Source organism: Macrotis lagotis, chromosome 7 (assembly GCF_037893015.1).
Source record: "Macrotis lagotis isolate mMagLag1 chromosome 7, bilby.v1.9.chrom.fasta, whole genome shotgun sequence".
NCBI classification, from domain to species: Eukaryota; Metazoa; Chordata; class Mammalia; order Peramelemorphia; family Peramelidae; genus Macrotis; species Macrotis lagotis.
In genome coordinates this window covers 82,116,957-82,132,347 of record NC_133664.1, presented here as the reverse complement: position 1 = coordinate 82,132,347, position 15,391 = coordinate 82,116,957, and the positions used below count along the sequence as shown (strand labels likewise).

Sequence of the window (15,391 nt, the reverse complement as noted above, 5' to 3'; positions counted from 1 at the left end):
GCATCCAATATTAAAGTCATTGGATGTAGCAATGCTACTGGCGATGCAGTTGGATGTAATAATATGAACTTTAGACACTTACATGAGACAACCCTTCACAGATGTTATCATTTCTTCATTCTCAGGTGTCAGAACAAGGGTGAGATATTGATAAATTACTCTTCTCTAACAATTAAGTAATAAAAGGAGAAAATATTAATTTGTATTAAAATACTCAAAACCACATTTTTTGCAACTCTCATAATACAAAGGAAACAAACTTTGAGTCTAATGATTAGGAATGCTTAGGCATATTGCTTTCTATGAATGAAAAGGAAAAAATTGAATGAAAAGAAATGGGGGAAAGTTATCTATTTAGGATCAGAATTCTTCCGATAAAGATGCAAATCTTGAAAGACCATAGTCTCCAAAGAATAAAAACTGCTAGAGACCCTTGGAGCAATGAGATTAGTGATGCTTGTAAGGACAGTGTACCACATAGGTTATTTGGAGTTAGGTAAACCTAGGTAAACCTCCTCACCTGACAGATGAAGCTGAGTCCTAGTGAGGTCAGGTAACTTGTTTGGTGACACTAGAGGCCATAAGCAGCTGAGAGGGGATTTGAACTGAGGATCACAAAACCAAGTGCTCTACTTATTGTACCATTCTGTTTTCAAATTGGTATGAGATATCATGGAGCTAAATTACATGACAAAGAATAAAATCAGACTATTCATCAGGAGATTATTCACTCGTGAATTTACTTTTTTGTTTTTTTTTTATTTTGTGAACATCTATGATCCCTTCCTCTTCCTCCTTTTCCCCCTCCCCAGTTGAACAATTCTGAAATCTGAAAATTAAACCCTTAAAACAAAAATGCACAGTTCAACGAACCAAATCCCCACATTGGCAGTAACAAAAATATTTGTCTATTTTTGCAGTTTAAGTCTTCATCTCTCTGACAGAAGGTTGTTTTACATTCTGTGGAATTTTTTTTTTGTATAGGGGAGAGGGGTGAAAATCAAAACCAAGCAGAATTACTTATGAAAAGGGGAGAGCTTCTTGGAAAATTCTGAGCCTTATAGAAAGGTTTTGAAGGATTTTATTGCTCTACCCTCCAACCCTCCAATCTGAGTGGAGAGGCAATTGAGGTGTAGAATTATCAAAAATTGTGTTAACAGGCATGGTAAAGAGATTTCACATGAATTCTCTTAATTTGCATGAGCCGTAAAATTCGAGTATAGTTGCTGATGAGAAATGAATCATTACCGGAGTTAAGGAAATCTCCTATCAGAATTAACATAATATTCCAATAAATTAAGCAATTTGCCAAGTAATCTCCTCCCATATATTCTCTGAAAAAATGTTATCTTAACATTTGTCTCCTCCTTCCACTTCTCCTTTTGCTCTTCCTCCTTGAAACTGTTGCATAACAATATTGATATAAATTCACATAAAGTGTTCATTAACTTTATGTGTGCTTATACTTACATGAATAAGTGTCCTTCTCCAGAAAAGGTTAGTGAATGAATCTGTCACTTTGAAGTTATCCTTTTATTTATTTTTTCTTTTTTCTTCTTTTTTCAAAACTCTTTCTAAACAATATTTTCTCTTAGGAACTGCTTTCATCTTCCTATGTCTATTTTAACCAGTAGTGTCTCAGCCAGGTTGGGAGGAGGAACAAAGGTGGGATCCTTGTCTTTGTCATTATTTTATATAACAGTTGAGGCAATGAGACTGATTATAGAAACCACTAATATGTTGAGTGGCACAAAGTCAAACTGAAGTTTTTATAATATGGTTTTAAATAGAGAAAAGTGGATAGAGAGGAGGGCCTTGCCATTTTTCTAGATGAGTTAAAACTGACATTTTTTATCTTTTCTAGTCACTCACCTTTCTCTGGGCCTGTTGCCTTAGTTATAAAGTAGGGCTTGAAACTGACAAATGATGGAAGGAGAATTACCTTACTAAAATCTTTTCTTTTTGCTGTTATTATTTTTGTAAGGCAATGGGGTTAAGTGACTTGCTCCCAGGTCACACAGCTGAGTAGCTGTTAAAGTGTCTGAGGTCAGTTTTGAACTCAGGTCCTCCTGACTCTGGGGCCAGTGTTCTATCCACTGCACCACCTGGCTGTCCCTAGCCTGCTAAAATCTTAAGGACTTGTCAGAGATTTAAGATTATTGGTAAGTATACCTGGAAGCAACATGTGGGGATTATATCACCTATGCCAAGAGAGTATTAAAATAATCTTAAAGTCACAGAGAAATGATTTAAGAATATATGACTTGAAGCCATAAGAATCTCTCTGTGAATAGGTGCTCATGCTTCTGCCCTACAGGCTTAGTTTTTCAGCAAGTTGATAAAATCTACTATGGACTCATTAATCCACTTCTAAAAAAAAGCCATGGTGTGTTTCTTGTACAAGGGCTTGACTAATTTCCCCATTAAAGCTATAAACTAGAGAGACATACTCCAAGTGCATGTATCTTTGGCAGGCTGATTGTTAACCTTTCAGTAATTCTTGTGTTCAAAGATAATGGCATAGAGAAGGTTCCCTATAAACAAATAGAAAGGGAAATTTGAAATCTTTATTTCTTGTCCACAGGAACCACTGAATTAATTTTCTAATTTAATGGTCTCATATTCATTGACTGTGCTGATCTCTTATTTGTATCTGTTATTATAAGGATGTTTATATTATTATTGATTATATTATTATTGATTATAGATTATATGTCTCTAATATAGGTAGCATTAGAACTGACAACAATGTCTGAAGGTAACTGGGAACACCTAGACAAGCACCAAGTTCAGCGTCTGGAAGAAATGTTAATTGCTGTTGATGAAAATGATAAGGTGATTGGTGCTGAAACCAAGTTGAACTGCCATCTGAATAAAAACATTGAAAAAGGTAACATTGGAAAATTCTGTGTTGTCAACATTAAAAGAACCTCTTTATTCTTTCCTGAGTCTGTCAGAGATACCATGGGATATAGATTGTGGTGCTCAGAATAAGATACCTTCCCTGTCTTATATTCTCTCTGTTCATCTGGAGATGATCTGGGAAGATGTGAAAAATTTTTTAAAAATTGTTATTAATATATTTTTAACATACATACCTCCCTTCTAGACCTGGAGAGCTATACCTTATAAGAGAATTATAAAATAGAGAAGAAAAAAAGGCAGTTTAACAAAAAATAAATCATGTTTCATTCAAATTTGGCAGAATATATAACATTCCATACATTTATTCCCCAATCTCTATAAAGAAGAAAAGGAGCTACATTTTCTCCAACTTTTTTCAGTCAAAGTTTGATCCTAACAATTACACATTTTATTGTCATTTTTTTCCATTTTTTCCCATTTAGAGCTAACTGTATTTCTTGTATTGCCAATTCTACTTATTTCACTTTGTTCTTACAGTTCTATACATGTTTCTCTGTGGTATTCAGTAAATATGTATTATGGTATAGTTAGATTTCATTATATTTGTTGTCTTCTCAAATGTATATCTTATAAAGACTGATGCTATCCAATTAAGAGCTCAGAATTTTTTATGGTGACCTTAAGAGCTTAGATGGAATGTTGAAAGAAAAAAAAGATCAGGGAAATGGCAAATAGAAACAGTGCAGAAATGGTTTATTTTCTTCCTCATCATAGCCAGGGTGGTGCACATTTGTTCTGTGGTCCATAAGCAACATTGAAGAATATGAGGGGGATTTTCAAAGAGGAGGAGCAAAAGGGGTAATGGAAGGAGAAGGAGAGATACAGCAGAGACATATAGACACAAGACAGAGAGTCAAAAAAATCACAGATGTAGGGGGAAGAGATGATTCTGGAAGATTCTGGAAGATGTGAATCTTACTGATTATAAGAATATTAAATTATCTTGAGTTTCAAATATGAATTTTAAGACTTTTTTTGAGTTGCAGTTTGCCAAATAAGTTATGGAAAGTCATCACATTTATATTGCTCACATTTATATTGTTCTGACTATATTCCAGACACATATTTGCTTTATAATTATAATGCTCTTCACAAAATCAAGGAGGTAGGTGCTATTATTATTAATCCAATTTTATGGTTGAGGAAGCTTAGAGAAATGGATACGTGACTTATTCAAGGTCGTATAGTTAGTAGGAGTCTGAGAAGATTTGAGGTTATCTTCCTGAGGTCCTTTGGTCTTTTTGACTATAGACCTAGTGTTCTATCCAAGATTCATCTAGCTGCCCTAGTATAATGAAATAGTATTGACTTAGGAATCAGAAACTCATGTTTAAATCTTGCCCCTGACTTCCTGCCTGGTGACTTGTATAAATCACTTACCTTCCCTAGGCTTCAATTTCTTCATTTGTCAAATAAATGAGCAATCTGAACTAGATGACCACTGAGATATCTTCTCTAATAGGGAGTTGGAAATCCTGAAAGTTTCCATCTGCTCACCACTTTTCCTTCTTTACTTTGATGACACAATCCTATAGGTCTTCCATTCTGCTGGGGGCAGCAAGGTTGGTGGGGTTGGTTTGCTGAAAGTTTTGGGACTCTTGACAAAAGAAAATCATGAAAAGCACACCTATAAGCTCTTTATTTTCAATCCTGCTTATATTTTCCAGGGTTATTGCATCGTGGATTCTCTGTACTCTTATTTTCTACAGAAAACAAGTTACTGCTGCAACAGAGAGCAGAGACTAAATATACCTGTCCTGGTGAGCACGTTTCTTTTGGATGATAATATAAATGTAACTATGTAATCTAGGAATATAATCTATTTTTTCCCTAAGAAGGATTTGCTGGCTATATCATCAATATTTGACTTAAGTAGTAGAGTTTACTTCGTGAGCCAATGAACAGGTTCGGTAATATGCTGAGATGTCTGAGGCTGAGAAAGACATTATGCTTCATTATAAAAGTCAGGTGATGAAGGCTTGGAAGAAAGAATGACTGTTGGCAATTTCACTTCCCAGGTGATTACATGAAATATTAAAAAATATCTCCCTCAATGTGGATTTTGCTGGGAAGACACAATGATAGCAAGATTCTAGTGCTTTTTGGGGTTGATAACTTGGAATCCTGCAGATGACAGCAGCTTTTCTAAACCTTTTCATCCCTCCTTAAGTGGCCCTTCTTTCACTTGTCCGCTTCTTTCACCCACCCAGCTAAGAATTTTGCCTCATTTTTCACTAAAGAAAAAAAACTAAGACTATTGACTAAGAGCTCCCTCTTTTCCACTCCTGTGCATTCTCAGGTTACTTTTTCTTTGCTGTTATTGCAGCTTCTACCCTGGTCTCAAATGAAGAACTGAATCTTCTCCTTTCTAACCACATAAATGATCCCATTCCATCTCACATTCTTCAGCACATTGCTCCCTCTATCATTCTAACTCTCACTTATTGTCTATTTTTCCCTATCTACTTTTCAATTTTTTTTTAGGATTTTGCAAGGCAATTGGGGTTAAGTGGCTTGCCCAAGGCCACACAGCTAGGTAATTATTAAGTGTCTGAGGTCGGATTTGAACTCAGGTACTCCTGACTCCATGGCCGGTGTTCTATCCACTGAGCCACCTAGCCTCCCCTTACTCTTCATTTTCAATGGTTGTCCCCCCTTGCCTGGAATTCTTTTCCTCCTTGTCTCCAATTTCCCTTAAGTTCTAACTCAAACCACCCCCCCTTCCATCAGAAGACTTTCTGACTTCTTATGCTAGCTCCTTCTCTCTGTTGATTAGCTCCAATTATATATATGGGTATGTATGTATTTAAGTGTAAATATATATAATATGTGATCTATAGATAGTTGCTTGCAGGTTGTCTTCCCTGTTAGATTATGATTTCCTTGAAAGCCAGAACAGTCTTTTACTTCATATTTTTAGTACTCAGAATAATGTTTGGAATGTAATAAATACCGAGTAAATGATTATTAACTGTCTCTGATATCCCCAAGGAGAAAATGAGTCACAGTCATAAAAATCAAGAAACAGTAAGAGGTCTATTTAATGGGAAAGGCAAGGTTACACCCTTCTAACTTTGAAGAAGCAGCCAGGTAATTAGTCATTTGATTTAAAAAAAAACTACTAAGAACCAATATGCAGAGTATTATGTTATATGCCAAGGATATAAACACAGATTGGAAAAAATCCCTGCCATCAAAGGGCGTAACATTTATAGCCGAGATACAGACTTGTACACAGAGAAGATAACAACATGTACACAAAGAAGCAATATGCCAGGCTGTGCTAGTTTACGTCTTCTCAGGCTTAGGTCCTGATGATCAAATTACACTGTACTAATCTTAGAGTGGGTGATCCGTATGTTATGGTACATTTATACCCATTATGAAAAAATTCAACCTTCTAACTCTTAGGATGTTATATTTTAGTTGGCTTCCTGGGCACAAATGAGAAAAGAAAATCAGATTTATTATATGAGGAGCCAGCTTATCTTCCATTGATATTTCAGACTTATTTTGTTAAAGATACTGTATGTTCTATTTTAGGGTGTTTTTCTGACAGTTGTTCTAGTCATCCACTATATGAACCACTAGAAATGGAAGAAAATGATGCAATTGGAATGAAGAGGGCTGCTAAACGACGTTTACACGTTGAATTGGGAATTCCCCAGGAGCAGGTAATCAGTTTTATTATCTATAACAGGAAACCTAGTAAGCACTAATGATAGACTCTGACTGCTGATTAGTGGGTCAAAGTTGAATCCTGATTTCACACCTGGATTTTAAATCTGATCTTTGAATGATTAATGTATAAAAGAAGTAATCTGTATGAGGTTATACTACACTAGCAGGAGTCATAAACAATTTGTATTTTCTGGGTCTGATTATTCAGGATTCTTTGTTTTTCTAACAGGTATGGTAAGAGTAAAGATAGAAAGCTTGAGTCAGAATGAGATTCTATATTTATAGGTAGATATCTGTTTTCCATACTTTAGTTTTGCCTCCAATAGTTTGGTAGATTATAGTTGAGAAGATTATACTTTTCCCAGGGGTCAGGAGGAACCAAATTCAAATTTAGCTTCAGATATTTACTGTGTGATTTTGGGGAAATCACTTAATTCCAACAGCTTCTACCCACATAGCACAAAAGACTACAATTTTTCTCTAATTTCTTGCCAAAAGAGATTAAATCCTAGATGAATATTGAGATTTTTTTTTAAATTAACCAATGTAATTAAGCAAAAAAAAATCCAGTTTCCAATTCTGGTTTTCATGAGGCAGCTTTATGAAAGAACCCTTGATTAAATCCATGGGATTGGTGCTGAAAGGTTTCTAGAAAAATGAAATAGCCTGTTGGCAGGGGTATTCCATTGAACTTTACTTAGGAAGGTGAAATTTTTCTATTATAGAATTAAACAATATTCTCTGACATTTTCTAAGAATATACTTTTGTGGATCACAGATTTCCCTCAGTGATATTACTTTTGTGTCAAGAACTCACTACAAGTTACGTTCAGATGAGGTCTGGGGAGAACATGAAATTGGTTACCTTCTCCTTATAAGGAAAGATGTCACTTTGAATCCAGATCCCAAAGAAGTAAAGGACTGTATTTATGTAACAAAGGAAGAACTAGAAGATCTTCTGAAAAAAGATAATAAGGACAAATCTATGTTTTCTGGATGGTTCCACATAATTGCAAATCCGTTTCTGTTTAAGCTATGGGATAACTTAAATGATTTGACTCTCTGTATTGAACCTGACAAAATATACAGAGTCTAAAAATATGGTTGATTGGAAGGTTGGGATCAGTGATTATGTGTCAAGTGAAAATGATTTTTGACTTTGAAAAATGATATCAAACACCGACAATTTAGGGGAATACTCATTCATCAGAAGAAAGTATAGTGCTGATAATTCATTCATCATTCATTTTGAATTTTGAATTGTTCTCTCTATTTGTCTAACATTTAATGTAACTTTTTACTCTTTATACTTTTTCTAATTTTCTAAATTTTGAAGCAACAGATTTGTTCTCTCCAAACAGTCTTCTTCTAGCATAAAATGCTATCTGTTATCATCAGCATTTTTCTTTAAAATATCTACTGCATTTGTAACAGAAATGAAAATTATGTATTCATTGGAACCTCATTTTTCTGTTTGTCAAAGGTGGTATAACAACTATTCTTAATTTTTTTTCAAATCAACACAGTTTGCTAGTCATATGCAAGTCCCCACATTAAACTCTGAGAAAAAGCATACCTCATACTGAGGTCTAAATGGTATTATGCTATACTCTACTACCTCATATACTCTATGATACTGTACTATTCTATACTATACTGTGTTATACTATAAACTGCATTTTACTATAATGCCTATATTATTCTCTACTGCAAGGAGTTTAATGTGAAAATGAAAAGGAAACAATTGAAAGACCATCTGACTAGGATGATGAGGCTGAAATAAAAATGTTAAATGAGATCTGGGAAGTTGGGTATTAATTAAAGATCATTTTAGGAAATTAGCTTTTACTTCTTGTAATAGACAGGTTAAAACAAATTCCATGGGAGTGTCATCTTGAATTATGTTAATTTTAGAAAATATGATTATATATAAATATATATAAATTATATATATAATTCTATTCCTAGGCAAATCTGTACTAATATCACCAAGTATGTGGTATTTAATATGAATAAAAAAATCAATAAAAGTATCAACCCATGCTTTTAAGATTCCTTGATGACATTATGATTGAATAAGAGTTTTCCTGTAATAGTTGAATTTTCTAGAAAAGTTTTAATATCTGTGACAGTGAAGTCAGGGAGGAGAAACTAACGATGTTCCATAAGAAACCTCAGATGTGGAGATTCTGATCAAATTAATGCTCTTTTCTTATGAAGGGCTTGTGGAAGGGGTGGGGGTGAGGGGGGTATTGAGAAATCATAGAGGCCATAGATCATGTTTTTAGCAAATTATGAAGTCATACTTTGACCTAAAGAAAAGTCTATACATCACGCTATAAAGCATGAAAGCTATGAATAACCTGCTTACCTCAATACGCCTGTCTTTAACTTTAGCAGCTAGGGTTCTCACCCCACTCAGGAAGTATGCTGGAGCAAGATCTGACTTGTGCGAGAGTGGATATGAAATGTAAATGAGTAATCACTATAAATCATTTATTGATTTGTTGATTTATTGATTATCTAGACTTAAAAAAAAAGATTAAACTTAAAACTGAGTACCTAAATGTTCTGTCCTCTTTCCCCAGTCTGGCTGTTAAACACTTACCAACATACCCTTATATTGCTCTCTAAATCTTGCTTTAGCTCAGCAGGAGTGTTGGTAGAGGCTTGGGGAAGGAAATCATGGCTGGTCTGAAAGTCTAGTGACCAAAGCCATTTATAACAACAAACAAAAGAGTTGGACATTTTTAGAAAACTTTTAAGTTTTGCTAAGTGCTTTTTTGACATTTGTTACCTTGTTTGAGCCTCAAAAATCCCTAAACATACATTTCAGCTTTGCCTTAGTTTTTAGGTCTAATGCAGTTCCTAGACAGGAAGTCTCTAAGAATCCCAAAGCAGTATCTCCTGAATCTGATTATCTTGTCTGGACCCAGATCAATTCCTTATCTATGTCCTATCGATCTCCAACCTATTTCCCAGAACCATGTACCCTTTCTTCCTCTTCCCCTTTCCCTCCTGATTTTCAACTCTACTTCTGAGAACTGTAATTTATCAATAATATCATTACTGGAAAAGATACAATAAATTACCTTGTGACTCTATTCACTCTTTCCTTTGATTCCCTCATCTAAAACAAAGCTGACTGGATGATTGGACACCACCGCTACACACATACATATACACATACACATACACACACTCACACACAAAACACAACACACACACACACAAATACACACACTGTTTATTCCTAAAGAAGACCATGACATCAGGGGGTGATTCCATGATAAGCACATGAATTGGATTTGAGTGAGGGGGTGCTGCACTGTCACCAAGTCTCATTTTCTCCTCCGGAGTCATCTGGGTCCAGTGGCCAGAGAGGAATCGGGACCATTGGAGATGGTCCTGGAGGCAAGGAAATCATCTTCAGGTGACTTGCCCGAGGTCACACAGCTGGGTGTCACAGTGGATAAATCACTGGCTTGGAGTCAGGAGGATGCAAGTTCAAATCCAGCCTCAGACACTTGATACATACACGCATACACACAAACATATAATCTCCCCTATTAAATATAAAATTTGTTGAAAGCAGAGATTGTCATACTCTGCTAGTACTTCTGCCTCCAGCATGTACACATAGTAAGTGTTTAGAATATACTTTTTAATTCATTTATTCATTCACTAATTTAACATTGTCAGACTTTCCATTGGTTTTGTTTTCCCAAGTCTTCAATATTTGACTTGTTACTTTTTTCTCTCTGTAATGTCCCCAATAACCAGATATAATGGAACTTCATTATACTCATGACAGAATTCCAATTAACTGCTACTAAAACTTCCCACCTGATATTGATGTGGTTGGTTTCTACTTCTCTTTTCTCATCCCCTTACTGCTATTTAGATGCCAAGTCCTTTGAAATACATTTTGAATCCATTCATCACTTTTTAAATATATACTTTTATTTATTTGAGGCAATGGAATTAAGTGACTTGATCAAGGTCACACAGCTAGGCAGCTAAGTGTTTGAGGCTAGATTTGAACTCAGGTCCTCCTGAGGGTTGGTACTCTATCCATCGTGCCACCTAGCTGCCCCTCATTCATTACTTTTTGTTTCTACTACCACCAAATTAGCTTTACCTCTTCTTAATTCTCCCCTGGAATGAATAAAGTTTAACTGTGTGGTCCAAAATTCAAGTCACTTCATGATTTGACTCCAATCTAGTCATGGAAGGTAATACTGATGTTGTCACATTAGAATTTCAGAATCCACATTTCAAAAAATTTAGAGAAAACATATATGATCCCATGATAAAGACTTAACACTGAGTTTTTACTGAGCCATTTCTAATCCGGGTGTGACAAAAACAGGGTGAAGAAAGGTAATGTTTATTGATTACTTTCTTTGCAATGATCTGATTTTCAAATCATGAGATGACTCCCTCCTTGGAGTTCCATCTTGCTGTAGTTCAGGCAGAGAAAAAAATAAACACACACACACACACACACACACACACACACACACACATATGATAAATCAATCAAGTTTTGGGGCTTGAATGATCTTTCCAAAACGAGTCCACCATGCAGGACAATACAACTATTATATTATTTGTGACCATACAACACAGATGGCCTCAAGTTCTGTTGGAATGGCTAACTTAATTGTATAGTCTTAGGGTACATTACAGTACAGTTTATGCTGATCCACTTCACTTAAGACAGTTAAAAGAATGCAGGACTTGTCATGATTAAAGCAAATCACTACTTTGTTTTCACTTTTTCCCCAACAAAAAGCCTGCCTATGAAAAAAGATTTCTAGAAACAAAATTATTATTATTATTAAATTCATTATTATACATATCAGACTAATCAATATAAAATCATAACTTTTGACATTGCCTCTTTTCAGTCAATAAAGGCTGAATCCCTTATTTGATTTATATGATTTATATATATGATTTACATGATTTATATGATTTATATATGATGATTTATATTTATGATGTATATCATATGATTTATATAATGATTTATATTATTTATATTTATTATTTATATGATTTATAATGATTTATATTTATCTGTTGTTACATAATAAATTTGACATTTGCAAAAGTTTTTGATTATAGAAATTTTCTATAAAAGAAAAAAGAGGGGCATAGTTATTAAATGACATAGTTATCTCTGATTTCAGGCAGAAGTCTTACCTAGCAGCCAATTATGTTGTCACAGAGTGTTAAAGTCAAGGCTCAAGAGTCACCGGGTAAGAAATTTTCTTTTTCCAGCAAGGAAATAGCAAAAGGGGGAAATAGTCAGAAATGTCTTACCTAGGCTGTATCCCAGGTCATTCTCTTAACCTTTCCCAGGCAGAGACATTCACCTTAGCAGTTCTCAGACAGCTTCACATGGCATGTTCTATTATTGGTTCTATGATAATTCAGAAAATCATTCTGGTAATCAAAACTCAAAATACATTTATAGTCCCAAGAATTTTTATCCTTAATAGGAAAAACTTATCATTAGCTACAACTTAAAGCTTGTGTATAGTTAAGCATTCCATGAATCATTAAAACTAGATGAGTAGTAGAAGGTGAAAGAAAAGTCATAGTTCAAAAATGAAGTAACTGCAAACCACACTCTAGTTTTTTGAGTCCATAGTCTACATTGGATGTCAGCTGCTTGTCAGCCCGAGTAGTCTTGGAAACAGCAGCATATCCCAAATATGGGCTGTTTCAGATACCATTTGATTTTTGAAGTCAGGTCACTGTGGGTTCCACAAGCCAAGTGGGTGGTGTGGTTCTTAAGGTGTGTCTAGTGGGTCCAAGATTGTTCTCATCAGAGCCTGGCAGCAACAGGATTTCAAAGGGACCTTTCCACCATGTTTTCAATGAGTGTTTTTGGAGCCGTTCTTATCAGTAGATGCAGTCACAAGGTTTAATCAGGGGCTGAGTCTCAGCTGGGATTTCTAAAAAATGAGACTGTGAGATATTGATAAATCTCTGATATTTTCAATACAATATTATCTTTAATTGCTATGCTTCCCACCCACAGATAGAATGACATGGCCGTCTGCATACAGTCCCATAAGGACTGAATTTATAAGGACCAAATAGTCTAGTTCTTAGGTCTAGCAAAGTTGAAATAAGGGCTTGGTCCAGGGGATACCTAGATCCTCGGAGAATTTAGCAAGGGAGGTCTTAGGTATCCCATTATTATTTTCAACTATTCCTGAGGACTGGGGGTGATAGGCATGGTGGAAGTGTTGAGTAATTGACTTACCTAATGAAGTTCTTGTGAAATGGTACCTCTATCACCATGTATTTTTTTTTCAGGATGCCTCTCCCAATAATGGAATGACTTTTCCTAAGAGAATTTTTCTACTTCAGAAGTCCTTCTTTCCACATACCAGTATACATACAGACTGTAACTTAAACTTATTTATAACCAAGGGCAGTTAGTAATTGCATAAAATTGATCTGCCAGGTTTCAAAAGGCTCATTTGGAAGAGGAAACTATCCTTGAGCTGATTTTAATGGCTTGGGAATGGTAGATGGGAAATGTCTCAAAGGCAGTGCTGGCAGCCCTGTGAAAACTCCCCCCCCCATATTTTTGAACTAGCTCTATCAGCTTATTGAGTGCCCAATAACTGAATAAATGAAAGTGTTCCATTATAGGGAGGGATAATGTTTATATTTTGTTCTCAAAGAAGACCATGACATATGGAAGGTGATGTCATGATAAGTAAGTGAATTAGATTTAAGTGGGGGGAGCTGTGCTAAGTTACCAGTCTTACATTTTCCTCTGGAACCCTCTGGGTCCAGTGGCCAGATAGGGAGCAGGATAACTGGAGATGGACATGGATGTAAGACCATCAGGGTTAACTTGCCCAAGGTCACACAATTAGTAACTGCATGTCTGAGGCTGGGTTTGAACTCAAGTCCTTCTGACTCCAGGGTCAGTACTCTATTCACTTTGTCATCTAGATTGCCTCAGTGCAGTGGGCAGGCCTGTGGCACATTTGTCTCTGATACTACAGGATGAACTGTGTGGATGAGTGAGGCTCTTCTCCTTGTGGTCTTCCTGAGATTTGACCTCAGATCAGATGTAGTGACCCATTGAATTTAAGCATAAAAGTCAGCAGAGGAAAAGAAAATAACCAAGATTGAACAGGGAACAGTGGTGGGGCAAGGGCCAAATGGCATACAGAAGACCCTGCTCAGGATGGATGATGTGAGGCTACTAGAAGGACCTTTGATCTTCTTGGAGTTAGATTGCTTGGGAATGCAGCCCAATGGGTACAGTAAACTCCCTCTAAGGCTAACCACTGGTACAAGACCTAGTCAGCAAGTACTATAAGGGAAAATTTCAGGAAAAAATAAAGAGAAAGGATAAAATTCTTAGGGAGTTCTATAAATCCACTGGGCCAACTCATAATCCCATAGTCTTATCAAGTTTACATCCCTACTTTTGAAGTCTTTACTGGCTTGTGGTTTTAGCTGCTTGGTCAGTCAAGTCATTTCCATGGGCATGGAGGCTGTTTTCTTTGCTGTTTCAACTACTGCTGCAGTCTGGGAAAGCAGTAAATAGCCTAATAGATGGAAAAAACCTGTTTCTGATTTTTAATGAATTGTCCTGAGTAGGTAAGGAAGCCTCAGTGTTTCCATAACATCCCAAAGTCATAAGCCACCCTGAATGCATGCCACTGTCTACTGCCTCAGGTTTGGTTTGTTGTGTTGAATGGACATTGGGCAATGATGAAGCCTCAGACACTTTGGTGGTGGTGATGCCATAACCAGCAACCACCTCTCTCATTTCTGAGGCAGGATTTATCAGGGCATCAGTCAAAGTCCAATACTTCTAAAGGAGGTTCCTTCAAGTCTGCTGGGTAGGAGGGGGAAGTAAAGCATCCAGATATATTACATAGTCATGTTCTATAAGGTAGGATTGAGTATGTCGATACCAACTATTCCCTCTCTTCTCACAGACTGGAGGGAACCTGGTTAAAAGCCAGAAGGTAGGAGAGGTTAAAGAGGATGTCAAGGATAACAGGAGGGAGTGAGCCAAATGGAATGACCTGTCTCAGGGACCAGGATGAAAAGTACTCATCTTTCTGATAAAAACTGAGAGTAGTCCTGAGATATGGCTACATTAGAACTCCCCCAACTGAGATACTCTCTTGATTCCAGGGGAGAAGAGTAGGGAGAGTTTAAAACTGAGCATGTGGCACTGGGTCTGGAACAGACCCTGTTGCTCTTGTATGAGCAAGGAGACAAATTTACATGAGTCAAGGGGAAAATGGGCATTGTACCCCCCTCTTTTGCCACCCCTCCTGCCAAGCCTCCCTGGAGCCTAGTCATGCTGAGAGATCAGAATTGCAGGGAGGATCCTTTATTCCTTCCTGGAGTGCCTTCTGATTCCAAATCCCATTTCTCAACTAAGACAATCATGATCCAAAACAGAGGTTTAGTTGAAACTGTTCAGCAAAGTCCAAGGGATAATTCTCCATGCTTCAGGACTTGAAATCACAGGTTCTGATCAAGCCACTGTCAAGCTCTTTGAAAGGGAGCATAGAAACTGGGTGGGGTGGGATGGGGTGCTGATTGAGTCCTTTGGTAAGGATGGGTATATTTTAGTTAGTTGGATCGGTTGGGGTTTGTTAAGGAGGAAGTTTTCAAATGACTGAATCTTTTTCTTCACTGATTCCGATTCAGATCCATACTCTCTTACCCTGAGTGCCATTTGTTAAGGCTGTACCTACCATTCAAGAGACTGAGCTTCACA

The 15,391-nt window shown here is 36.4% G+C and overlaps 1 protein-coding gene across 1 annotated transcript; it reads left to right on the top strand.

Annotated features, from left to right (window-relative positions):
- The first annotated feature begins 1,455 nt into the window (after positions 1–1,455).
- Positions 1,456–7,702, top strand: LOC141493722 (isopentenyl-diphosphate Delta-isomerase 1-like). The gene is made up of 5 exons (XM_074195080.1): positions 1,456–1,497; positions 2,728–2,890; positions 4,593–4,685; positions 6,469–6,599; positions 7,385–7,702. The coding sequence occupies exons 1-5, from the start codon at positions 1,471–1,473 to the stop codon at positions 7,700–7,702; spliced, it is 732 nt and encodes a 243-aa protein (XP_074051181.1). The 5' UTR covers positions 1,456–1,470.
- Positions 7,703–15,391: the final 7,689 nt, after the last annotated feature.

Excerpts from the sequence above, each read along its gene's own strand:
- LOC141493722 (XM_074195080.1), top strand. The coding sequence starts at position 1,471 with ATGAATAAGTGTCCTTCTCCAGAAAAG. Across the intron at positions 1,498-2,727 it reads AGTGTCCTTCTCCAGAAAAG|GTAGCATTAGAACTGACAAC; the intron begins GTTAGTGAATGA and ends TCTCTAATATAG. Across the intron at positions 2,891-4,592 it reads GAATAAAAACATTGAAAAAG|GGTTATTGCATCGTGGATTC; the intron begins GTAACATTGGAA and ends TATATTTTCCAG.